General features: G+C 47.2%; 1 protein-coding gene across 2 annotated transcripts in view; it reads left to right on the top strand.

Moving 5' to 3' along the window:
- The window catches only part of LOC138851408 (uncharacterized), an 89845-nt gene that overhangs the window by 51421 nt on the left and 11840 nt on the right, over positions 1-26584 (top strand). Inside the window, exon 3 of one of the 2 annotated variants that reach the window (XM_070080500.1) lies at positions 25851-26417. The exons of the other annotated variant lie outside the window; for it this stretch is intronic. Within the exon in view, the coding sequence (XP_069936601.1) occupies positions 25851-25936 (86 nt within the window). The 3' untranslated portion in view covers positions 25937-26417. Of the gene's footprint in view, positions 1-25850; positions 26418-26584 lie in introns of those variants that run through there. 2 annotated transcript variants of the gene reach the window in all.

The following is a 26584-nucleotide window of genomic DNA, read 5'->3' as shown; positions in this document are numbered from 1 at the left end:
ACGTTCTCACAGAGCTAAGTACAGGTCACCACTGAGCTAAGTACAGGTCACCACTGAGCTAAGTACAGGTCACCACTCAGGCTAATTACAGATCACCACTGAGCTAAGTACAGGTCACCACTCAAGCTCAGGACAGGTCACCACTGAGCTAAGTACAGGTCACAGGGTTATGGACACTCCTGAGCTTCACTGAACTGCATCTGCCACTTTTCTGACCGGGAACTGAGTTTGTCTAAATCCTCCTGAAGTTCCGTGACATCTACGTTTGAATCAGTTATTTTACCTATCTTCGTGTTATCGGCAAATTTGCTCTTATCACTAGTAGTTCCCTCATCAAGGTCATTGATATATATATTATAAACAACAACGGGCCTAAGACTGATCCCTGTGGAACGCCACTTGTTACAGATCCCCACTCGGATTTAACCTCATTTATGACATACTCTGCTTCATGTCTCGTGAGCCATGACTCGATCCATCACAGCACTTTTCCCCCAATGCCATGAGCTGCCACTTTCTTTAACAGTCTTTGGTGCGGAATTCTATCAAAAACCTTACTAAAATCTAAGTAAATAATTTCAAATTCTTTATTATAATCAACAGCCTGAAAAGCTTTATTGAGGAAAGTTAATAAATTAGTTAGACAAGAACGGCCTCTCGTTTAGACAAGAATGGATTCTATACATCACTAGCTCTATACATCACTAGTGAGGCCTCATTTAAATTATGCTGCTCAGTTTTGGTCTCCTTACTACAGGATGGACATAGACTCATTAGAGAACATACAGAGAAGAATGACTAAAATGATTTACTGTGTAAGGAATCTCCTGTATGAAGAAAGACTTAAAGCCTTAAATCTCCACTCTCTGGAGAGACGTGGAATGAGGGGAGATATCATTGAAGTGAATAAGTGGATGACGGGCATAAACAAGGGAGACATTAATAAAGTACTGAGGGTGTCGAACCAGGTAAGAACCAGGAATAATGGATTTATATTGAACAAATTTAAATTTAGAAAGGACATAGGTGAGTACTGGTTTTCTAACAGAGTTGTGGATGCGTGAAACAATCTTCTCAGTAGGATGATAGAAGCTAGGACCTTGGGTAGCTTTAAGAAGAGACTGGACAAATATATGAGTGGGAGGGGCTGGGTTTGATTGGTGTCATTGGGTATGGGAGTTAATTCTTGAGTAGGTTTGGGTAGAGGTCATTTTGATAAGGACCTGCCTTGTATGGGCCAGTAGGCCTTCTGCAGTGTTCCTCCATTCTTATGTTCTTATGTTCTTCCCCCTTAGGTGTGATTCCTCTTGCGGGATCCAGTTTTGAGCTGGCTCTGCCTTGAAAATCACTTTGACTTGATGCTTCTTTCCTCTTGCAAACCACCCAATTCTCTGAAAATTTGTCAGCTGGGTCATGTCCTCTCCTATTGCTTTCATGATTCTTTCAATTGTTTTTTTCTCCTCCTGTTTCCTTGCCTCGTAAGTTTCCCCATCTACTTCTTGGAGCCCATAGACAAAAACGGCCCTCTCCCTTTCGTCCTCCCGCTGTACTTCCCTGAGCATCCTCTGATACAAATTAGTTCCTGATATTGACGCATTGCTTCCTACTGTCTCTTCCCTATCTGGTGCCCCTGTGCTTATCTATTCCTGGACATGGCAGTTGTCCGTTAGAGCCTCTGTGTATAGCCTAGCTCCTTCATTGTCTTTAGTCCCCTCATTAGTTCCTGCTGTTCTCCCTGCCTTTTCCCAGGCCCCCATTGGGTCCAATAGAGTCATCGCATACAGTATATCTCCTTTGTTCCCTACTGTCCCCTCATCGGTGACTGATGTAGCAGGTCTTGGTGTCATGGCTGTACTGTCCTTTGGTTCTTTAGGTTGTTTCAGACTTTTTAATTCTTCTACTAAGTTCTGTATCTTAGCTTCAGCTTCTGTGATTTGTAATTCCCATTTCCTGCTCTCCTCAGCTATTTTCTCTTCCATTTTCTTGTAGAGATCTTCCAGCCTCCTGCCCCACTCCTCTCTTCTCGTGACTTCTGCCTCCCAGTCTTCTCTACCAGGTCCACCCCTCTCTTCATCCACCATTCCTCTAGTTCTCCATCTGGGTTTCTGGTGACCCATGTTTCTTTTCCACAGAAGGAAGAGCTTATGCCAAGAGTGCTGTGTGGAGGGGGGGTGTTTGTTGTGGGAAGAAGAAGGAGGCAGCAGGGAGGGGAAAAGGATGGTGAACTGGAGGGGGGATAGCAGCAGAGGGAAGAGAGATGGGGGAAGACTAAGGGGGCCAGGGGGAAGAACAATATGGGGAGGGGAGTAGAAGGAGCAGGGAGGATGAGAAGGAAGATGAAGAGGGAGAGAAAGTGGGATATAAAAAGAGAGAGAGTGTGATTGAATGTGAGTGAGTTAGAGAGAGAGTGTGTGTGTGTGTTAGAGTGTGTGGAGCGTGTGAGTTGGGTAGGATCAACCTTTAGTGTACTTGCAGGCCTAGGAGGTGAGGGGAGAGGGAGGAGGAGAAGGAAGAGAAGGTGAGGGGGGAGATGGAGAAGGGATAGGGGGAGAAGGATTAGGAGAGAGAGTGTGTGTGTGTGTGTGTGTGTGTGTGTGTGTGTGTGTGTGTGTGTGTGTGTGTGTGTGTGTGTGTGTGTGTGTGTGTGTGTGCATGTGTGTGTGTGTATGTGTGTGTGTGAGTGTGTGTGTATGTGTGTACTCACCTAATTCACCTAATTCACCTAATTGTGGTTGCAGGGGTCGAGACTCAGCTCCTGGCCCCGCCTCTTCACTGATCGCTACTGGATCCTCTCTCTCTCTGCTTCCTGAGCTTTGTCATACCTCTTCTTAAAACTATGTATGGTTCCTGCCTCCACTACTTCACTTGCTAGGCTATTCCACTTGCTGACAACTCTATGACTGAATAAATACTTCCTAACGTCCCTGTGACTCGTCTGAGTCTTCAGCTTCCAGTTGTGACCCCTTGTCCCTGTGTCCCCTCTCTGGAACATCCTATCTCTGTCCACCTTGTCTATTCCCCGCAGTATCTTGTATGTCGTTATCATGTCTCCCCTGACCCTTCTGTCCTCCAGTGTCGTCAGTCCGATTTCCCTTAACCTTTCCTCGTACGACATTCCCTTGAGCTCTGGGACTAGCCTTGTTGCATACCTTTGTACTTTCTCTAACTTCTTGACGTGCTTGACCAGGTGTGGGTTCCAGACTGGTGCTGCATACTCCAGTATGGGCCTAACGTACACAGTGTACAGTGTCTTGAACGATTCCTTATTAAGGTATCGGAACGCTATTCTCAGGTTTGCCAGGCGCCCGTATGCTGCAGCGGTTATTTGGTTGATGTGTGCCTCCGGTGATGTGCTCGGTGTTATGGTCACCCCAAGGTCTTTCTCCCTGAGTGAGGTCTGTAGTCTTTGTCCACCTAGCCTATACTCTGTCTGCGGTCTTCTTTGCCCCTCCCCAATCTTCATGACTTTGCATTTGGCTGGATTGAATTCGAGAAGCCAGTTGCTGGACCACATGTCCAGCCTGTCCAGGTCTCTTTGCAGTCCTGCCTCATCCTCGTCCGATTTAATTCTTCTCATCAACTTCACGTCATCTGCGAACAGGGACACTTCAGAGTCTATTCCTTCCATCATGTCGTTCACATATATCAAAAATAGCACTGGTCCTAGAACTGACCCTTGTGGGACCCCGCTCGTAACAGGCGCCCACTGTGATACCTCTTCACGTACCATGACTCGTTGCTGCCTCCCTGTCAGGTATTCTCTTATCCATTGCAGTGCCCTCCCTTTTACGTGCGCCTGATCCTCCAGCTTCTGCACTAATCTCTTGTGGGGAACTGTGTCAAAGGCCTTCCTGCAGTCTAGGAAAACGCAATCTACCCACCCCTCTCTCTCGTGTCTTACTTCTGTTACCTTGTCATAAAACTCCAGGAGGTTTGTGATACAAGATTTGCCTTCCATGAACCCATGCTGGTTTTCATTTATAATCTTGTTCCTTTCCAGGTGTTCGACCACTCTCCTCCTGATAATCTTCTCCATGACTTTGCACACAATACATGTCAGAGACACAGGTCTGTAGTTTAGTGCCTCGTTTCTGTTTCCTTTCTTAAATATGGGGACTACATTAGCTGTCTTCCATTTCTCAGGTAGTTGCCCAGTTTCAAGGGATGTGTTGAAGATTGTGGTTAGAGGCACGCACAGCATCTCTGCTCCTTCTCTAAGGACCCATGGGGAGATGTTGTCCGGTCCCATCGCCTTTGAGGTGTCAAGGTCACTTAAGAGCTTCTTCACCTCCTCCTCAGTTGTTCGTATGTCATCCAACACTTGTTGGTATATTCCCTCTTGATGTTCCCTTCTGTGCTGTCTTCCCACAGCCCTTCCTGTCTCTACTGTAAAAACTTCCTTAAATCTCCTGTTCAGCTCCTCACATACCTCCTGATCATTTCTTGTGAGTTCTCCACCTTCTGTCCTTAATCTGATCACCTGGTCTTTGACTGTTGTCATCCTCCTGATGTGGCTATACAACAGTTTCGGGTCAGTCTTGATTCTCGATGCTATGTCATTTTCATACTGTCGCTGGGCCTCCCTCCTTACCTGTGTGTACTCATTCCTGGCTCTGCGACTGATCTCTCTATTTTCATGTGTTCTCTGCCTTCTGTACTTTTTCCATTCTCTATTGCACTTTGTTTTTGCCTCCTTACACCGTCGGGTAAACCAGGGGCTCGTTCTGGTCTTCCCGTTGTTACTGTTGCCCTTGGGAATAAACCTTTCCACTGCCTCCTTGCATTTTGTTGTTACATATTCCATCATTTCATTTACTGGCTTTCCTGCCAGTTCTCTGTCCCACTGGACCTCCCGCAGGAAGTTCTTCAACCCTATGTAGTCCCCTCTTTTATAGTCAGGCTTTTCCCATTCAACTCCTGTTATTCTCTCCACTTGCAGCTCTACTATGTATTCAAAGCACAGAACCACGTGGTCGCTAGCTCCTAGGGGACTCTCATACTTGATGTCCTCAATATCTGAGCTGCCCAGGGTGAACACAAGGTCCAATCTTGCTGGTTCATCCTCCCCTCTCACTCTGGTAGTGTCCTTAACATGTTGGTGCATGAGGTTTTCCAGCACCACGTCCAACATCCTGGCTCTCCATGTTTCGGGACCCCCATGTGGCTCCAGGTTTTCCCGGTCAATCTCCCTGTGGTTGAAATCCCCCATAACCAGCAACTTTGCTCTGCTGGAGTGAGCTCTTCTTGCCACCTCAGCAAGTGTGTCCACCATTGCTCTGTTGCTCTCTTCATATTCCTCTCTTGGCCTCCTGCAGTTCTGTGGTGGATTATACATCACTGCAATGACCACTTTGTGTTCCCCAGACTGAAGTGTACCTGCTATGTAGTCTCTTTCTCCCGTCTCATCTATTCCTTCCATTTTCTCGAATTTCCATCTGTTTTCTACGAGCAGAGCAACCCCACCTCCCCCCCCTGCCCTGTGTGTGTGTATGTGTGTGTGTGTTCGTGTGTGTATTTGTGTGTTGTGGTGGGGGAGTTGCGAGGAAGTAGCTGCTTAGGGGGAGGGGGAGAGATGGATAGAGGGAGAGGGAGAGATGGTTAGGGAGAAGGGGATACATGGTTAGTGGGAGGGGGATGGATGGTTAGGGGAGGGGGATAGATGGTTAGTGGGAGGGGGAGAGATGGTTAGGGGGAGGGGAGTACCTGGAGTTTACCTGGAGAGAGTTCCGGGGGTCAACGCCCCCGCGGCCCGGTCTGTGACCAGGCCTCCTGGTGGATCAGAGCCTGATCAACCAGGCTGTTGCTGCTGGCTGCACGCAAACCAACGTACGAGCCACAGCCCGGCTGGTCAGGAACCGACTTTAGGTGCTTGTCCAGTGCCAGCTTGAAGACTGCCAGGGGTCTGTTGGTAATCCCCCTTATGTATGCTGGGAGGCAGTTGAACAGTCTCGGGCCCCTGACACTTATTGTATGGTCTCTTAACGTGCTAGTGACACCCCTGCTTTTCATTGGGGGGATGTTGCATCGTCTGCCAAGTCTTTTGCTTTCGTAGTGAGTGATTTTCGTGTGCAAGTTCGGTACTAGTCCCTCTAGGATTTTCCAGGTGTATATAATCATGTATCTCTCCCGCCTGCGTTCCAGGGAATACAGGTTTAGGAACCTCAAGCGCTCCCAGTAATTGAGGTGTTTTATCTCCGTTATGCGCGCCGTGAAGGTTCTCTGTACATTTTCTAGGTCAGCAATTTCACCTGCCTTGAAAGGTGCTGTTAGTGTGCAGCAATATTCCAGCCTAGATAGAACAAGTGACCTGAAGAGTGTCATCATGGGCTTGGCCTCCCTAGTTTTGAAGGTTCTCATTATCCATCCTGTCATTTTTCTAGCAGATGCGATTGATACAATGTTATGGTCCTTGAAGGTGAGATCCTCCGACATGATCACTCCCAGGTCTTTGACGTTGGTGTTTCGCTCTATTTTGTGGCCAGAATTTGTTTTGTACTCTGATGAAGATTTAATTTCCTCGTGTTTACCATATCTGAGTAATTGAAATTTCTCATCGTTGAACTTCATATTGTTTTCTGCAGCCCACTGAAAGATTTGGTTGATGTCCGCCTGGAGCCTTGCAGTGTCTGCAATGGAAGACACTGTCATGCAGATTCGGGTGTCATCTGCAAAGGAAGACACGGTGCTGTGGCTGACATCCTTGTCTATGTCGGATATGAGGATGAGGAACAAGATGGGAGCGAGTACTGTGCCTTGTGGAACAGAGCTTTTCACCGTAGCTGCCTCGGACTTTACTCTGTTGACGACTACTCTCTGTGTTCTGTTAGTGAGGAAATTATAGATCCATCGACCGACTTTTCCTGTTATTCCTTTAGCACGCATTTTGTGCGCTATTACGCCATGGTCACACTTGTCGAAGGCTTTTGCAAAGTCTGTATATATTACATCTGCATTCTTTTTGTCTTCTAGTGCATTTAGGACCTTGTCGTAGTGATCCAATAGTTGAGACAGACAGGAGCGACCTGTTCTAAACCCATGTTGCCCTGGGTTGTGTAACTGATGGGTTTCTAGATGGGTGGTGATCTTGCTTCTTAGGACCCTTTCAAAGATTTTTATGATATGGGATGTTAGTGCTATCGGTCTGTAGTTCTTTGCTGTTGCTTTACTGCCCCCTTTGTGGAGTGGGGCTATGTCTGTTGTTTTTAGTAACTGTGGGACGACCCCCGTGTCCATGCTCCCTCTCCATAGGATGGAAAAGGCTCGTGATAGGGGCTTCTTGCAGTTCTTGATGAACACGGAGTTCCATGAGTCTGGCCCTGGGGCAGAGTGCATGGGCATGTCATTTATCGCCTGTTCGAAGTCATTTGGCGTCAGGATAACATCGGATAGGCTTGTGTTAACCAAATTTTGTGGCTCTCTCATAAAAAATTCATTTTGATCTTCGACTCTCAGTCTGGTTAGCGGCTTGCTAAAAACTGAGTCATATTGGGACTTGAGTAGCTCACTCATTTCCTTGCTGTCATCTGTGTAGGACCCATCTTGTTTAAGTAGGGGCCCAATACTGGACGTTGTTCTCGACTTTGATTTGGCATAGGAGAAGAAATACTTTGGGTTTCTTTCGATTTCATTTATGGCTTTTAGTTCTTCCCGCGATTCCTGACTCCTATAAGATTCCTTTAGCTTAAGTTCGATGCTTGCTATTTCTCTGACCAGTGTCTCCCTACGCATTTCAGATATATTGACCTCTTTTAGCCGCTCTGTTATTCTTTTCCGTCGCCTGTAAAGGGAGCGCCTGTCTCTTTCTATTTTACATCTACTCCTCCTTTTTCTTAGAGGAATAAGCCTTGTGCATACATCGAGTGCCACCAAGTTAATCTGTTCTAGGCATAAGTTGGGGTCTGTGTTGCTTAGTATATCTTCCCAGCTTATATCGGTTAGGACTTGGTTTACTTGGTCCCACTTTATGTTTTTGTTATTGAAGTTGAATTTGGTGAATGCTCCCTCGTGACTAGTCTCATTATGTCGGTCTGGGGCTCCACGCATACATGTCTGAACCTCAATTATGTTGTGATCTGAGTATATTGTTTTTGATATGGTGACATTTCTTATCAGATCATCATTGTTAGTGAAGATGAGGTCTAGTGTATTCTCCAGTCTAGTAGGCTCTATTATTTGCTGGTTTAAATTGAATTTTGTGCAGAGATTTAAAAGCTCGTGTGAGTGTGAGTTTTCATCAGAGCTGCCTCCTGGTGTTATTACTGCAACAATATTATTTGCTATATTCCTCCATTTTAGGTGCCTTAAGTTGAAATCCCCCAGGAGCAAGATGTTGGGTGCAGGAGCTGGAAGATTTTCCAGACAGTGGTCAATTTTTAACAGCTGTTCCTGGAATTGCTGGGATGTTGCATCCGGAGGCTTGTAGACTACCACAATGACTAGGTTTTGGTTCTCGACCTTTACTGCTAAAACTTCCACTACATCATTTGAGGCATTTAGCAGTTCTGTGCAAGCAAGTGACTCTGCAATGTACAGGCCAATGTACAGGCCAGGGAGTACTCATGTATTTGTGGTTGCAGGGGTCGAGTCTTAGCTCCTGGCCCTGCCTCTTCACTGGTTGCTACTGGGTCCTCTCCCTGCTCCTTGAGCTTTATCAAACCTCGTCTTAAAACTATGTATGGTTCCCACCTCCACTCCATCACTTTCTTGGCTATTCAACTGCCTGACAACTCTCTGACTGAAGAAATACTTCCTACCATCCCTTTGTCTCATCTGAGTCTTCAACTTCCAATTGTGACCTCTTGTTTCTGTGTCCCATCCCTGGAACATCCTGTCTTTGTCCAACTTGTCTATTCCACGCAGTATTTTATATATCGTTATCATGTCTTCCCTGACCCTCCTGTCCTCCAGTGTCGTCAGGCCGATTTTCCTTAACCTTTCTTCATAGGAAATTCCCCCTTAGCTCTGGAACTAATCTTGTCACAAACCTTTGCATTTTCTCCAATTTCTTGATGTGTTTGATCAAGTGCAGTGCGGGTTCCAAATAGGTGCTGCATGTACACGGTGTACAGTGTCTTGAACGAATCCTTACTAAGGTATCGGAATGCTGTTCTCAGGTTTTAGGCATCCATATGCTGCAGCAGTTATCTGGTTGATGTGTGCTTCTGGAGACGTGCTCGGTGTTATACTCACCTCAAGATCTTTCTCCTTGAGTGAGGTTTGCAGTCTTTCTCCATCTAGCCTATGCTCCATCTACGGTCTTCTGTGCCCTTCCCCGATCTTCGTTACTTTGCATTTGGCGGGGTTAAATTCGAGAAGCCAGTTGCTGGACCATATGTCAAGTCTGTCCAGGTCTCTTTGAAGTCCTGCATGATCCTCATCTGATTTAACTCTGCTCATTAATTTCACATCATCATCTGTCTAACCCTTCCATCATGTCATTCACATATACCAAAAATAGCACTGGTCCTAGGACCGACCCCTGTGGGACCCTGCTCGTCACAGGTGCTCAATCTGATACCTCATCACGTACCATGACTCGTTGTTGCCTCCCTGTCAGGTATTCTCTGATCCATTGCAGTGACCTTCCTCTTATATGTGCCTGATCCTCTAGCTTCTGCACTAATCTCTTGTGAGAAACTGTGTCAAAGGCCTTCTTGCAGTCCATGAAGATGCAACCAACCCACCCCTCTCCCTCATGTCTTTCTTCTGTTACTTTATCATAAAACTCCAGAAGGTTTATGACACAGGACTTGCCTTCCATTAATCTGTGCTGGTTGGCATTTATATTCTTGTTCCGTTCCAGGTGCTCCACCACTCTCCTCCTGATAATCGTCTCCATAACTTTGCATGCTATTCACGTCAGTGACACAGGTCTATAGTTGAGTGCCTCTTTTCTGTCTCCTTTTTTAAAAATGGGAACTACATTTGCCATCTTCCATGCCTCAGGTAGTTGCCCAGTTTCCAAGGATGTGTTGAAGATTGTGGTAAGTGGCACACACAGCATATTCGCTCCCTCTCTAAGGACCCATGGGGAGATGTTGTCTGGTCCCATTGCCTTTGAGGTGTCGATGTCCCTTACCAGCTTCTTCATCTCCTCCTCATTTGTATGTATGTCAACCAACACTTGTTGGTATATTCTTTGCTGGTGTCCCTCTCTGTTCTGTCCCCCCAGAGGCCTTCCTGTCTCCACTGTAAATACTTCCTTAAATCTCATGTTGAGCTCCTCACATACCTCTTGATCATTTCTTGTAAGTTCCCCACCTTCTTTCCTCAGCCTTATAACCTGGTCTTTGACTGTTGTCTTCCTCCTAATGTGGCTATACAACAGTTTCGAGTCAGACTTGACTTTCGATGCTATGTCGTTTTCATACTGTCGCTGGGCCTCCCTCATTATCTGTGCATACTCATTTCTGGCTCTTCTACTTATCTCCTTATTTTCCTGGGTCCTTTGCCTCCTGTACCTTTTCCATTCTCTGGTGCACTTAATTTTTTGCCTCCCTACACCTTCGGGGAAACCAAGGACTCGCTTTGGTCTTCCTATTATTTCTATTTCCCTTGAGAACAAACCTTTGCTCTGCCTCCTTGCACTTTGTTGTTACATATTCCATCATCTCGTTTACTGATTTTCCTACGAGTTCTCTGTCCCACTGAACCTCCTGCAGGAAGTTCTTCATACCTGTGTAGTCCCCTCTTTCATAGTTTGGCTTTTCTCATTATGTTCCTGTTACCTTCTCCACTTGCAACTCTACTATATAATCAGAACTCAGAACCACGTGATCGCTAGCTCCAAGGGGCCTCTCGTAAGTGATGTCCTCAATGTCTGAACTGCTCAGGGTAAACACAAGATCCAGTTTTGCTGGTTCATCCTCCCCTCTCTCTCTGGTAGTGTCCCTGACATGTTGATGCATGAGGTTTTCATCTTGGCTCTCCATGTTTTGGGACCCCCATGAGGCTCCAGGTTTTCCCAGTCAATCTCCCTGTGGTTGAAATAGCCCATTATCAGTAACTTTGCTCTGCTCGAGTGAGCTCTTCTTGCCACCTCAGCAAGTGTGTCAATCATCACTCTGTTGTTGTCTTTGTACTCCTCTCTTGTCCTCCTGCAGTTCTTTGTTGGGTTATACATCACTCCAAAGACTACTTTATGTTCTCCAGACTGAATTGTACCTAATACATAGTTCCTTTCTCCAATCATGTCCAAGCCTTTCATTTCCTTAAATCCCCATCGGTTTTTTTATGAGCAGTGCAACCCCTCCTCCCCCTCTACTCCTATCTTTCCTCAGGATCTGATATCCCGGTGGGAAGATTGCATCTGTTATTATCTCAGCGAGTTTCGTTTCTGTGACTGCTATGATGTCTGGGGATTTCTCGCTGATTCTTTCATGCCACTCCTCATATTTATTCGCTATTCCATCCTGTTATTGCTGTTCTTACTGCTGAACAGCGGTTTAGTGCCGATGAAGGTAGCGTAGGTAGCAATGATACGGCCGTGGACTAGTTTGGCTTTAATTGGGTAGGAGTTGAGTACACAACGGGCAGTGTGAGGGAGTGACTGCAAGCCAGTCCGTGGAGGGGGGGCACTTGTGTCTATCAAGAAGGTCGGCCTAGGAGTGAGAGAGGGTGGGCTGTGCCTCCCACTGACCTAGGTGGCCTACAGAGGGCAGCACTGAATGCCGCGAAATATGAACTAGTCAGAGCAGACGGCTAGGCTGTGTGCTCTGACAGTACAGGCTGTCTACATTTGCTCGGCCACGCACCTCGCGTCGTCCCGACGCGACAATACTGGTGGGCCCATAGGTATAAAGGAATTACACTAGCTACCCCAGAGAGGGACTGGCTTTCGCTCACTAGTAAATAAAAAATGGACATAAAAATGCAACAGGCAAAAAAAAAAAAAAAACTGTCCCATCCAGGGGAAGAGAAAACTGGTTTGCCCGCTCTGTTTCATCGAGTAGAGAGTCCGGAGACGTCAGCACTGGAACTAAAATCTTCTATATACAGGTTGTCCGCAGGGCTGAACATCAGTTGACCACTCGTCTACTAACGTTGTTGCACCCTCACATCTGCAAACAATGACTGACAGTAGCATTTCCTAAGGTGTGACATGTGACTCAGAGGGCAGCACTGCCCTGACCGTAATACAGGCTTTTTTTTTTTTTATATATTATAAAAACACTGGTGCACATACCTACAATAATACTATATCCATGGAATTCATTACACTCTGGGTACCCTTCTAAAAGTATTTACATAATTACATGATGTTGTCCACCCTGACTCCATTATCGACTAGCTATACAATGTGTGTGCATTTATACCCATTTCTGCAAGCAAACAATTAGCATAACTAGCGTAGGAGTCAGACAAGTCAGTAGGTACGTCAATGTCACAGAAATGTACTGTTGTCCTGGGTCGCAGGCCATAAGTATGGAGCCTTACTGGGCCGTCTTCCGTACCAGTAGTAGTGGGAGAAGGGATAGACGGTTTGTCCCTAACATTAGTCTGATCGTGGCGTTGCAACGCACGCGCCTCCAGCTCTGCTTCGGCCTGCATATGGTCCACATACTTCATGTGATCAAGGTGGGCTTCCTTGATAGTTCCCGTAGCAATCTCCCTCACCTCGAACTTATTGCCACGGAGCTGTCGTAGGACACGGTAAGGACCCACAAACTTTGGGACAAGTTTGTGCATACCTGGGGTCTGCACTGGGTTGAGCAACATAACTTTGCAACCTGGTTCCACTTTGCTTTCCTTGGCGCGGGCATTGCGCTCAGACGTGAACCTATCAGTAGCTTTCATAAGGTTCTCTCGTACCCGCTGGAAGACAAGCTGCGTTGTCCTCATCTTTACTACACTGGGGTTATCAGTATCGTAAGTAGGTCTAGGTGGAGCAAACAGAATTTCATATGGTAAGCGCTTGTCATAGCCATACAAAGCAAAATGAGGTGTCTCACCGATCGAGCTGTTGAGGGAGGAATTTAATGTACACTGAACATCTGGGATAGCCTCATCCCATGTAGTACAACTTGGGTTAACGGTTACTCTGAGCACCTCCAGGACTTTGCGATTTGTACGTTCAGCAAGACCATTACTCGCAGGGTGGCGTGGAGCTACTGGCGCTTGATGAATGTTGAATCTGGAGCAAAGATCCTGCATTATGCCATTTATAAACTCAGACCCATTGTCTGACAGAAGGACACGTGGGCAAGTATGACGAAGAACAACATGCTCACGGAAAGCACTAGCGACCGTTTCGGCGGTTTTATCAGGAATGGGTACTAATTCACTGTACCGCGTCAAGTTATCTACCATTACAAGCAGGTGCTTATTTCCCTTCTCCGAGGTCGAGAAGTTCGTCAACAGGTCGACAGAAGTTCTCTCCCAGGGCTCCTTTGTAATGGGATACTTTAGAATGGGGTTAGGACCTGTAATGGTACCCTTGTGCTGTAGGCAAACAACACACTGGTGTACATGCTTGGCAATGTCCGCTGCCATCTTAGGCCAGAAATATTTCATTCGTGCCTGTTTGATACTGCGGTCCTTCCCGGGGTGCGCTACACCTGGGACATTGTGGATCAACCTAAGAGTAGCTGGTATCATGGACTCTGGTATCACCAGTTGGTATATGGTTCTGCCGGGGTCCACCAGCTGTGCAACACGGCACAGTACTCCTTGGTTGACCACCAAATCCTTCAGTGGAACGGGAGACTTGACCTGTAAGTCAACGTCCTCCTTGGTCAGGAAACGAAGGACTGGAGACCACACAGGGTCCTGTCGTTGGGCTCTCTCGAGATCCTCAACAGAGAACGAATTGCCGACACTCACGAATGCTATATGTCTCGACAGGGCATCAGCTACAACATTTTGCTTACCTGGGACATAGCAAATTTCAGGGTTGTAGTCATTGAACGTGAGCGACCACCGAGCATGCTTTCCCGAGAGGTTCTTATTCGCAAAAAGGGCCAATAAGGGTAAATGATCTGTATAAATCTTGATAGGATAATGATAGATGATATCCCGAAAATGACTCAGGGCCCATACAATGGCTAAAGCTTCTAGCTCTGTCACTGAATAATTGACTTCCGCTTTAGTAAGAACACGGCTAGCATAGGCAATAGGCTGTTGCTTACCATTAGATTCCTGTGACAAGACTGCACCGATGCCAACTTTGCTGGCATCAGTCGTCAAGGTAAATGCCTTGGTGAAATCAGGGAATCTAAGGGTTGGGGCTGATGTTAACTTGTTCTTAAGAATGACAAAAGCTCGTTCCTGATCACACGTCCACTCAAAAGGGGCATCCTTCTTGAGTAAGCGTGTCAGGGGTGCAGCAATGGTGGAGAAACCTGCGATAAAGGTGCGGTAGAAACCCGCCAGGCCTATGAAGGACCGGACTGCATCCGCCGTCATGGGTCTGGGGAATTTCTGCACGGCCGAGATTTTAGACTCGTCCGTCTTTATGCCATTCTGAGTCACTACGTGACCCAGAAATTTTATTTCCTTCCGGAGGAAATGACATTTGGAGAGCTTTACCTTAAGATTTGCCTGAGCTAGCCTGTCCAATACCCTGTCAAGTTTCTCAAGATGTGACGGGACATCTTGCGACATGACTATGAGATCATCCAGGTAGACCATGAGCGTGCCACCTAGGAGGGTACGGAAAATTGTCGTCATCAAACGACTAAACGTGATTGGGCTTCCGCGCAAGCCGAAGGGCATCCTCCTGAACTGGTAATGACCAGTTGGCGTAGAGAAAGCTGTCAACTCTCTGCTCTCATCATCGAGGGGGATCTGCCAGAACCCTTGAAGAAGATCAAGAGTTGAAAAGACCTTATTATCGCCGATGTTCTGCAACAGGTCGTTCAGAACTGGCAATGGAAAGCGGTCTGGGATGGTACATGCATTCAGTTTCCTGTAATCGATAACAGGGCGCCAGGTTCCGTCTTTCTTGGGAACCAGAATAAGGGGAGCATTCCACGGGGAAGTGGACTCCTCAATAACTCCATCACGGAGCATCCGTGTAATGAGTTCTTCGGCGAAGACTCTTTGCGCATGTGGCAGGCGATACGCAGGTACATAAATGGGTTTAGTACCTTTGTCAAGTGGAATACGGTGAGAGATCAGTGGGGTCAAACCCATTGACTCACCATCTAGTGCAACTGCAGAACGTGCACGATTGAGAACCTGGAGAAGTTTTGGGACCTCTTCAGGATAGTCTGTCAAAGCTAGATCATCTTCCTGCACTGGCCGGGTGTTGGAAGAGTCAGCAGCAGACTCGCCTGGGAGAACTGCACTCACAAGGAAGTCAGCTGGGGCTTCACCCTCCACTCTCACCGGGAGAGGGAATCTGACAAGGTCGACAAGTGAGGTATTCTTCCGCAGGGGAAATTCTCGACTATGCATGTTGACAACAAGGACTTGCAACTTACCACGTTGCACTGTGTGCAAGGATGGTTCAAGGGAGAGGCCCTTGACTCGGCATGTGTCGTTGTCAACCAGCACATGGTCTCCTTCAAAAGCTCTGCTCACGTACACCGTAACAGGAGTGAGCGAGTTAGCTGACAAAGTGACGTCATACTTTGTACAAGCAGTAACTCTGCTCGCTGATGCCATGACACGAGTCAGACAGTCGCCTGCCGACAGGGATACTGCGGCTTGACAACTGCTGGTCTCTACAACAGCGTCAGAGTTAGAGTGAAGGTTAGACTGGGCGTCCCCAGACTGGGTTTCACTGGTAACTAAGCGCTGATGGCCAGGAGGTGATGGGCAACGAGCTCTACTACGAGGTCGATCAGGACAAGAGACCGACCCCGGGGAGAATGTGCTATGGAAACCACCGGTTTCCAACGATTCTAGGCACTGTGCATACTCTGAGACAGAGTAGCACGTAGTGGATCCTAAGCGCACGCCCCAGAAGGGCACATCCACTCCGTTGAATTCCGCTTTCCACTCAGCTGGATCTAAACGGATCCTAAGATCTGCCATGGTTTTGAACCCTATGAGCAGGTCACCATGGAAAACAATACCATCTACGACTAAGAATTTTGCGGACAGCTTGTGACCCTGGACCACAAATTCTAGCGTTGTGCGACCGCGAACCGTCAGCGGATTACCTGAGACTCCTCTCAAGGTCTGAATGGCAGACGGCTCTGTCAACATGGCCGCGTGAAGGCCAATGTCTCGGAAAAAAGTGGAGCGGACAATGTTAACCACCGAACCTGTATCTAGGAAAAGCTGAACAGGCTTATGGTGGACAGTGGACTCGATGAGCGGTCCACATGGGTTGTCATACCGAACATGAAGGCATGACAGGCCGACGAGATCCCCGGAGTCACAGCTGCTCGAGGCTCGACACTTGTTGACGAGGCTCGACCTGGAAGGTACGGTACGAGTCTCGGCAACAACGTCAAGACACTCGGTTTCCTCACTGTCGGCAAGCGTATCACTGCCCAGGGCGGCGAATGCATTGCGGACAGGGACGGAATACAGCGACTCCGACAGGGTTACTATGTCTTTCGCTGGTTTTGCGGACGCGCCTCTTCCCCCGAACTAGTGGAAGGGCTTCTACGAGCACGTGCATTGCGCGACGACTGCTTGCTCCACTCAGCTGACAGCATACTTCGCAGCTTGTTACACTCATGGGAGGTATGACTGGAAGTATTGTGGTAAATACAGACTCCCTCGCGAGCTGAGCATGGGGACGGTGACGGTTACCTTGATACTGAGCATGGGGACGGTTATGGTTACTGGGATACTGAGCATGGGGACTGTTATGGTTACTTTGGTTACTTTGCGGGGACTTAGGTTTGTAACACTCCGATCGGTAGTGCCCTCGTTTGCCACAGTTGAAACAAGTCACTACACGCTTAGCGGGTGAGGTTGGGGGTGGTGTCTGCTGGCGACGTTTCGCCCTGGTCCAGGAAGTCGATGACTGCCTTTTTGTATGAGACTGACTGTTGTTACTGTGGTCAATATTTTTACTTAGGCGCGTGTTAGTGGGACTGGGGTTAGAAACTTTGTGGGCTGGCTGTCTGACAGCAGCAGCAAAAGTGACTTCCGGCTGCGACCGCGGGGTCACTGTGGACGGCGCCGGAAGGATGGGTAGGGGATCATCCGCAAAGCGGCAAACCTTGCCTTGCTCGGAAGGCGGCTTGAGCGAGTCGATGGCATCATATGCACCCAGGACGTCGTGCTGAGGGCCGAGTCCTAGCGCATCAATGGCAGCCCAGAGGTTAGGGGCGGCATCCCTCCGCATGATGCCGACAGCCAGCATGGGGATGATGTCTTTAGCAGCAATACGGCCATCACCATCCACCCACTTAGTGGAGTTGATGGCATCAGTAAAGTCCGTGGCGGCTTGCTCGAACCGGCAAATGCAAGCCAGGGGGCTTTCGTGCCGGTATTGACATTCGGCCAAGACGCTGGTAACGATGTCAATGTAATGGCGTTGGCGACTACGCCGAAAATAACGCCTAAATTCCTCCTTAAGTTCATCCCAAGACTGAATCTTACAAACGCGCTTGAGCTGCACAAAGGCACCTATATCATCCTGGGTGAGATCCACTGCTGCAACAGCAGCACGAATGTACTGTGTATCCGTTGGACTATCAAATAGAGCCTGAACAGTCGTCTCGACTGACTGCAGCCATGGCTCTAAACTATTTGAACGACCGTCAAAAATAAGGGTCGGGTATGGACGATGAGCCGGCCCACTGGTGGTCGAGGCTTGAGCCACAAGTTGACCAACTGTCGCTGGGGCTTCGATGCCCTGCCGCGTGTTCACGCTGGCTGAGGCACCATTGCTGGCACCAGCAGAATCTGGACTAACGGCATGGCCACTGCGTGTCTTAGTCATGACGTCAATTGTTCAAATGCAAGTAGGTCACGAAGAGGGTAAACAGGTCAGAGCAAGAAATGGTATGCACTGGCTACAATTCAAAACAGAGTCAAAGAGAACTCAGCACCACAGTACTAGGTAAACTGCTTAGTGATAGAAATAATTTGAGCAAAACAACAATAAAAAGGGAAATAGTGGTACACTCTGAACACAAAATAAGAGATGTATGCAAGTGAATGTACTACAGGGAAGTGCACAAAATGAAGCTAAGGATAGTCAATAATTTCACCAGGAATCTGGCAACAAAATTTATGAAAAGGAGTTGAACTGTAAACACTGGTAGCAAAAATTGCACAAAAATCAAAATAAATCAGGTACTACACAACACTAAACTGTGCTGCAAGCACAGTTTAAAAAGATTGCGGGTGCTAGCAGTTGCAAATTGAAACGCAAAAAAAAAAAGGGTAATTCACTTGCACAAGGGAAGTTGGCACAGAAAAGATATCAGAGTATGGAATAGTGCCAAAAATCACAGAAAAAAAAATACACTGTATCCAGAATTGCTATATTGCACACAAAATAAAATTAATAAAAATGCAAATTATTAAATTCAAGAATATGGCAAAGGTTAACTGGTGTTAGCAGGGTGTACACTGGCAAAAAGAAAAAAATTGCACAATCTCAAGGTCAAAATTAATTAACTTCACAAGGAATTTTGGTAATTAATGGTAAATAAGCAGGTTCCCAAAAATACACTCAATGACTTGGGTATACAAAATAGCAAAATGCAATGCACATAGGTGAATATTCACAGATAAAACATAGAATATATGTAGAGCAAATAAATGGGGAAACAGAAGAAAAGTTTAATGGGCTAGGCACAGATTGTATCACTGCAGGTAGAATAAACTAATACTTAAGTACTTGAAGATTACACTTATTAAAAGGAAAAAACACTAACAAACAAAACAGTGCAGGGGTGTCAACAATCTGTGGCTAACTTGCAGGTGCAACTAACAAAATAACAGCACACAGGAATTACATGAAAACTGTATGTGAGAGGTAAATTGTATAAATGGTTAACACTGAACAATTTAAATCAATAACTGAGGTGCAAGAAGCAGAATAAAATACTGGAATTTAAAATGTAGGAGTGCAAAAATAAATTTACAAAATTTAAGAAGCTGTAGGTAAGTGGCAAAATGTGCACTGATGACACTGAACAATTTACTGAAGTATGGCTTCAGTAACTAACTGTATTGGTGCAGGACAGTTAAATAATGTCACAAAATATTAGGAAATGCTAGGTAAGTCACTGTTTACTTAACTTTGAGTGCAGATGGACGAAGGTACGGGTGCTGCAGGTCCTGAAACTTTCAGTGATGCTCTAGTAACACTACACGCCTCGTAGCATTTGTATACTGCTATGGGGCTTCAATGTCGTAGAAAAAATTATCAGAATGGACTTGGGAAGAACAGGAAGGACCGGGGTAACTCTGTGGAGGTATAAGATATTAGAAGACGTGGATACCCGGCGTGAACCACAGCTGTGTATGGTTGTTTACACTGGCAAGCGTGTCTGGGCGCGCTGACTGACTGCGGCTTCAGCACACGGAGAACAAAACATTTACTGCACTACTCGAACGTGCTAAAAACAAGCTTAAGTGAAACTTTGAACTGGGACGAGTAAGTTTTACTGTAACAAATCACTGGGGAAAACAGAACTGGTGATGAACTGGGAATAAAACAGCAAGGGAAAGGGAAAAAAAAAATTTAAACTGGGCAACACAAAAAAAAAAAACTGCACTGGCTGGAGATACGTAGACGCTGAGTAGTTGTAGACACTATGATGAGTCACGAGCTGCTGTAGACGCTGAACTTTGCTGGCTTAGGGGCTAAGCCAACTGGGTTCCCACGTGGTTAAGCCAGGTAGAACTTCTTGGAGGAAACTGGGAAGAACACAACACACATGGACGGCGAGATGGACGTCGTTGCGTAGCAGAGAAGGCTGTAGAGAGGGCTGGTGTGTTTACACGCTGATTAGGGTATAAACCAACCCCAGAGCTGCCTCGTGGTCACGCGTGGAGCCACACGAAGCCAACACACTAAACGACCTCACCTCTACTTCTTGTAGCTGAGAAGGGCGTAGGGACGCTGTAGGAGGCAGGAGAATGGTGCTGGAGAGTGTTGAAGGGCTGTAGAGAGGGTGATGAGGTGAACACGTGACTGCTAAGGCTGGAGATGACGCCGTGACGCCTATGTCCAGATTTTGTGGGAAAAATCTAGGACGAAGATCTATCTCAGGTCCCGTCAAGACGCTGGGAGTAACAGATAACTCTTTAGGCCAGCAGGTGCGTTGGATGACGACGGATGATGTTGACTGGCGTCGACCGATGGTGTTGACCCCTCCACCCTGAAGAGGCTCACAATGCCGCTGACTCCGCTGTCACCACTGTTATTGCTGTTCTTACTGCTGAACAGCGGTTTAGTGCCGATGAAGGTAGCGTAGGTAGCAATGATACGGCCGTGGACTAGATTGGCTTTAATCGGGTAGGAGTGAGTACACAACGGGCAGTGTGAGGGAGTGACCGCAAGCCAGTCCGTGGAGGGGGAGCACTTGTGTATCTCAAGTCGGTCGGTCGAGGAGTGAGAGAGGGTGGGCTGTGCTTCCCGCTGAACTAGGTAGGCCTACAGAGGGCAGCACTGAATGCCGCGAAATATGAACTAGTCAGAGCAGACGGCTAGGCTGTGTGCTCTGACAGTACAGGCTGTCTACATGTCTTTGTCCACCTTGTCAATTCCTCTCAGTATTTTGTATGTCGTTATCATGTCCCCCCTATCTCTCCTGTCCTCCAGTGTCGTCAGGTTGATTTCCCTTAACCTCTCCTCGTAGGACATACCTCTTAGCTCTGGGACTAGTCTTGTTGCAAACCTTTGCACTTTCTCTAGTTTCTTTACATGCTTGGCTAGGTGTGGGTTCCAAACTGGTGCCGCATACTCCAATATGGGCCTAACGTACACGGTGTACAGGGTCCTGAACGATTCCTTATTAAGATGTCGGAATGCTGTTCTGAGGTTTGCTAGGCGCCCATATGCTGCAGCAGTTATTTGGTTGATGTGCGCTTCAGGAGATGTGCCTGGTGTTATACTCACCCCAAGATCTTTTTCCTTGAGTGAGGTTTGTAGTCTCTGGCCCCCTAGACTGTACTCCGTCTGCGGTCTTCTTTGCCCTTCCCCAATCTTCATGACTTTGCACTTGGTGGGATTGAACTCCAGGAGCCAATTGCTGGACCAGGTCTGCAGCCTGTCCAGATCCCTTTGTAGTTCTGCCTGGTCTTCGATCGAGTGAATTCTTCTCATCAACTTCACGTCATCTGCAAACAGGGACACCTCAGAGTCTATTCCTTCCGTCATGTCGTTCACAAATACCAGAAACAGCACTGGTCCTAGGACTGACCCCTGTGGGACCCCGCTGGTCACAGGTGCCCACTCTGACACCTCGCCACGTACCATGACTCGCTGCTGTCTTCCTGACAAGTATTCCCTGATCCATTGTAGTGCCTTCCCTGTTATCCCTGCTTGGTCCTCCAGTTTTTGCACCAATCTCTTGTGTGGAACTGTGTCAAACGCCTTCTTGCAGTCCAAGAAAATGCAATCCACCCACCCCTCTCTCTCTTGTCTTACTGCTGTCACCATGTCATAGAACTCCAGTAGGTTTGTGACACAGGATTTCCCGTCCCTGAAACCATGTTGGCTGCTGTTGATGAGATCATTCCTTTCTAGGTGTTCCACCACTCTTCTCCTGATAATCTTCTCCATGATTTTGCATACTATACATGTCAGTGACACTGGTCTGTAGTTTAATGCTTCATGTCTGTCTCCTTTTTTAAAGATTGGGACTACATTTGCTGTCTTCCATGCCTCAGGCAATCTCCCTGTTTCGATAGATGTATTGAATATTGTTGTTAGGGGTACACATAGCGCCTCTGCTCCCTCTCTCAATACCCATGGGGAGATGTTATCTGGCCCCATTGCCTTTGAGGTATCTAGCTCACTCAGAAGCCTCTTCACTTCTTCCTCGGTTGTGTGCACTGTGTCCAGCACTTGGTGGTGTGCCCCACCTCTCCGTCTTTCTGGAGTCCCTTCTGTCTCCTCTGTGAACACTTCTTTGAATCTCTTGTTGAGTTCCTCACATACTTCACGGTCATTTCTTGTTGTCTCTCCTCCTTCCTTCCTTAGCCTGATTACCTGGTCCTTGACTGTTGTTTTCCTCCTGATGTGGCTGTACAACAGTTTCGGGTCAGATTTGGCTTTCGCTGCTATGTCATTTTCATATTGTCTTTGGGCCTCCCTTCTTATCTGTGCATATTCGTTTCTGGCTCTACGACTGTTCTCCTTATTCTCCTGGGTCCTTTGCCTTCTATATTTCTTCCATTCCCTAGCACACTTGGTTTTTGCCTCCCTGCACCTTTGGGTAAACCATGGGCTCATCCTGGCTTTTTCATTATTCCTGTTACCCTTGGGTACAAACCTCTCCTCAGCCTCCTTGCATTTTGTTGCTACATATTCCATCATCTCATTAACTGGCTTCCCTGCCAGTTCTCTGTCCCACTGAACCCCGTTCAGGTAGTTCCTCATTCCTGTGTAGTCCCCTTTCTTGTAGTTTGGCTTCATTCGTCCTGGCCTTCCTGCTTCTCCCTCCACTTGTAGCTCTACTGTGTATTCGAAGCTTAAAACCACATGGTCACTGGCCCCAAGGGGTCTTTCATATGTGATGTCCTCGATATCTGCACTACTCAAGGTGAATACTAAGTCCAGCCTTGCTGGTTCATCCTCTCCTCTCTCTCTTGTAGTGTCCCTTACGTGTTGGCACATGAAGTTTTCCAGTACCACCTCCATCATCTTAGCCCTCCATGTATCTTGGCCCCCATGTGGGTCCAAGTTCTCCCAATCGATCTCCTTGTGGTTAAAGTCACCCATGATCAGGAGCTTTGCCCTGCATGCATGAGCTCTTCTGGCCACTCTAGCCAGTGTGTCAACCATCGCTCTATTGCTCTCGTCGTACTCTTGCCTTGGCCTCCTGCTGTTCTGTGGTGGGTTATACATCACTGCTATTACCACCTTGGGACCTCCAGAGTGAAGCGTTCCCGCTATGTAATCACTTTCTTCTCCGCTGTCTCCTCTCTCCAGCTCATCAAAATTCCAGCGATTTTTGATCAGCAATGCCACTCCTCCACCCCCCCTGTTCCCTCTGTCTTTCCTCAGGATTTGGTATCCCGTTGGAAAGATGGCATCTGTTATCATACCTGTAAGCTTGGTTTCTGTGAGAGCTATGATGTCCGGTGATGCTTCTTTGACTCTTTCATGCCACTCCTCCCACTTATTTGTTATTCCATCAGCGTTTGTGTACCATACCTTCAGTTTCCTTTCCAACACTGTGGTTTGGGGGGCCTGTGAGGGTGGGAGACCTGGTGGCATACTGTGGGATTCTATAGCTCGGTGTTGGGTGGAGGCTGTGGGTATGGATTGTAGTGTGTGTTGGGATGGTGTGATAGGTTGTATGGTTCTGAGAATAGTTGTGTGTGTGCTTGCCCTTGCTGTTCTGTTCTGCTCTGACTGACCTCTGCTGGTTCCATCCTTGTCTCTTTTCCTAGCTCCTTTCGCTTTTTTGTCCTCTCCCTCAGCTGCTGTCGTTCTGATTTTGTTCTGTCTCTGTCTAGGAACACCCTCTTGTACTCTTCCGAGTATTTCAATCGTGGTTTCTCTTGGAGGATCCTGTTCCGCACTGTTTCCGTCCTGAGAATCAGCTTGATTGGTCGGTTTCTCCCCTTCGAGTACCCCCCTATTCTCTGAAAATTTACAATCTCGTCCATCTCTTCACCTATTTCCGTGATGATTTTCTCAATCTCCTTTCTTTCTTCCTGCTGCCTTTCAGTGTGTGTCCTTTCCTCTCTCTCCTGAAGCCCATGGATAAACACTGATTTTGCCCTTTCCTCCTCCCATTGCCTCACCCTCTGTGACTCTGGATCCTGCCTGTATGTGGTCAGTTTCTCCCTTGATTTTTCCAGTGGCTCTTGATAGCATGGTTGTGCCTCAGCATTCGACCTATCACCCTCTCCATCTGCAACCAGCTGTTCTTCCCTTTCACTCCTTGGTCCTCCTTGGCAGGCTGATATGACCTTAGCATAATTCATAATTCCTTCCTTCCTGTTCGGCCTCGCAGCTTCATATGCTGTGTCTTCTCTGGTCACTGCCCCTGTAACTCGCTTCAGCCTATTTATCTCAACTTCTAGGACCCTTATCTTGGCTACTGCAGTTTCGACTTGTGCCTCCCAATTCTTTGTCTCCTTCTCCAACCTCTTTTCCAATTTCACAGAGAGCTCTTTCTCCATTTTTTCAGAAAGCTCTCCTAATTTTCTCTCCCACTCTTGTTCCATCCTTTTCCACTGCTCCTCCATCCACTCCTCCCTACCAGAACCATTCTCATCTGATCCTTGGTTCCTGCGAGTCCCCACCATTTTTTTTTTTTTTTTTTTTTTTTTTGTGAGAGAAGAGAGAAGGGAAAGGTAGAAGGAGAGAGAGAGGGGAAGAGTGAGAAGGGAAAGGGGGAGAGAGAGTGTGAGAGGGGGAAAGAGAGAGAAGGGAAGGGAAGGAGAGGGGGAGAGTGAGAAGGGGAAAATGGGAAGAGATGGAGAGAGAGAGAGAGAGGGAGAGAAGAGAGAGAGAGAAGGTAGAGAGTGGTGAATAGTGAGAAGGAAAAAGGGTAAGAGAGTGAGAGTGAGAGAGAGAGGGGGAGAGAGAGTGAAGGGAAGAGTAGGAGAGGGGGAGAGTTAGAAGGGAAAATGGGGAAGAGAGAGAGCAAGAGAGAGAGAGAGAGAGAGAGAGAGAGAGAGAGCGAGAGAGAGAGAGAGAGAGAGAGAGAGAGAGAGAGAGGCAAAGAGGGAGGAGGGAGAGAGAGGGGAGAAGAGGGGGAGAGGAGGGGGCAAAGAGAGGGGGAGAGAGGGGGGAGAGGGGAAAGAGGGGGGAGATGGAAGAGCGAGAGGGGAGAGAGGCTAGGGGGAGAGGGAGGGGAGGAGGGGAGAGAGATGGGGAAAGGGAGAGGGGAGAGATAATGGGAGGGGAGAGATGTTAGAGGGGGAGAGATGTTAGAGGGGGGGAAGGTGTGAGAGGTAAGAGATGTTAGAGCGGAGAGATGGGAGAGGGAAGAGAGAGAGAGAGATAGGTAGAGAGTGATAGGTAGAGAGAGAGATATAGGTAAAGAGTGAGAAAGGTAGAGATAGGTCTCTACCTAGGAGAGGAGCAAGGTTCAGATGGTCAGTTCACAGGACGGTGTGAAATCCTGTGTATGTGTGTGTTTGCGTGTGTACTACAGCTTACAAGTGCTTGTTCCTGTGTGTGTGTGTGTGTGTGTGTGTGTGTGTGTGTGTGTGTGTGTGTGTGTGTGTGTGTGTGTGTGTGTGTGTGTGTGTGTGTGTGTGTGTGTGTGTGTGTGTGTGTGTGTGTGTGTGTGTGTGTGTGTGTGTGTGTGTGTGTGTGTGTGTGTGTGTGTGTGTGTGTGTGTGTGTGTGTGTGTGTGTGTGTGTGTGTGTGTGTGTGTGTGTGTGTGTGTGTGTGTGTGTGTGATGTGTGTGTGTGTGTGTGTTGTGTGTGTGTGTGTGTGTGTGTGTGTGTGTGTGTGTGTGTGTTTGTGTATGTGTGTGTGTGTATGTGTGTGTGTGTGTGTGTGTGTGTGTGTGTGTGTGTGTGTTGTGTGTGTGTGATGTATGGTGTGTGTGTTTGTGTGTGTGTGCCCCCACTTCTAAGTATTCATACTGCTAATAAATACCGGTAGATACCAGTAATTCTAAGCTTACCAATACTTGTAACACTTATCGATTCTACTTCTAAAATTCAGAAAGTAGCTAGGTTGTAAAATTTAGCTTGTCTCAGCTTAAGTGTCTGACGTTATCCCTCACTACCGCTTTACTCCTTGCACTCTCCTCTATGCTATTTCTACTCTAATTCTGGTAATGGCTTGCAGGAGTGAGTGACCAGTATCTAACAGTGATGCAGGACCAGACTCAACCTTGCAAAATGCAACCTCAACAGGTGAAATACTTGCGCTGACAGCGGTGTGATGACAAGTTGCCAGAAGCTGATGACGTAGTCGTCGTACATAGGCCTTCTATCACTATTTTGTAACTCCTTCACCCGTGATGTTTATAACCATATATGCTCATGCATCCCGCGTTCCTCAAGTGATTTCACTTTTCACTTATTACAGAATACACTTCACATTCGGTGTTACACTTTATATGTATAATGGCATACAAACTGTTGTGACGTCACTGCTTCAGTAGGCCTACTGCCACCTTCCCTTGTTGTATATTTTATTTTTTCTTTCTCCTTTTGCTTATTAACTTTTTCACTCTCACATTACGGTGCCCCACATTTCACTTGTTAACCAAACGCTGGTAATTCTTGATCACCCGTTTCCACACTCACTTTGATCTTTTTATGTTTGTATCTGTGTGGCAACAGTGCCTAGTAGATCCACAACGGTTTGGCACTTTTAAAAGAAAATACTGAATTTAGGTTTCCCCTCGAATTTTTTCAACTAATAACTATAGTTATCACTCGTAGGTTTGTTCACTGACTTTGTCACTACCACTGATTACTGCTAGCGGTTATTGCACGCCTCAAAAACACGAAGGTTCTCGGAGCCTTGTGTACCCACGTCTGCACCCACCATGTGTGTGTGTGTGTGTGTGTGTG

This window comes from Cherax quadricarinatus, unplaced genomic scaffold (assembly GCF_038502225.1).
Source record: "Cherax quadricarinatus isolate ZL_2023a unplaced genomic scaffold, ASM3850222v1 Contig535, whole genome shotgun sequence".
Lineage (NCBI taxonomy): Eukaryota > Metazoa > Arthropoda > Malacostraca > Decapoda > Parastacidae > Cherax > Cherax quadricarinatus.
The sequence above is the reverse complement of the archived record's forward strand: the minus strand, read 5'-3'. Positions and strand labels throughout refer to the sequence as shown.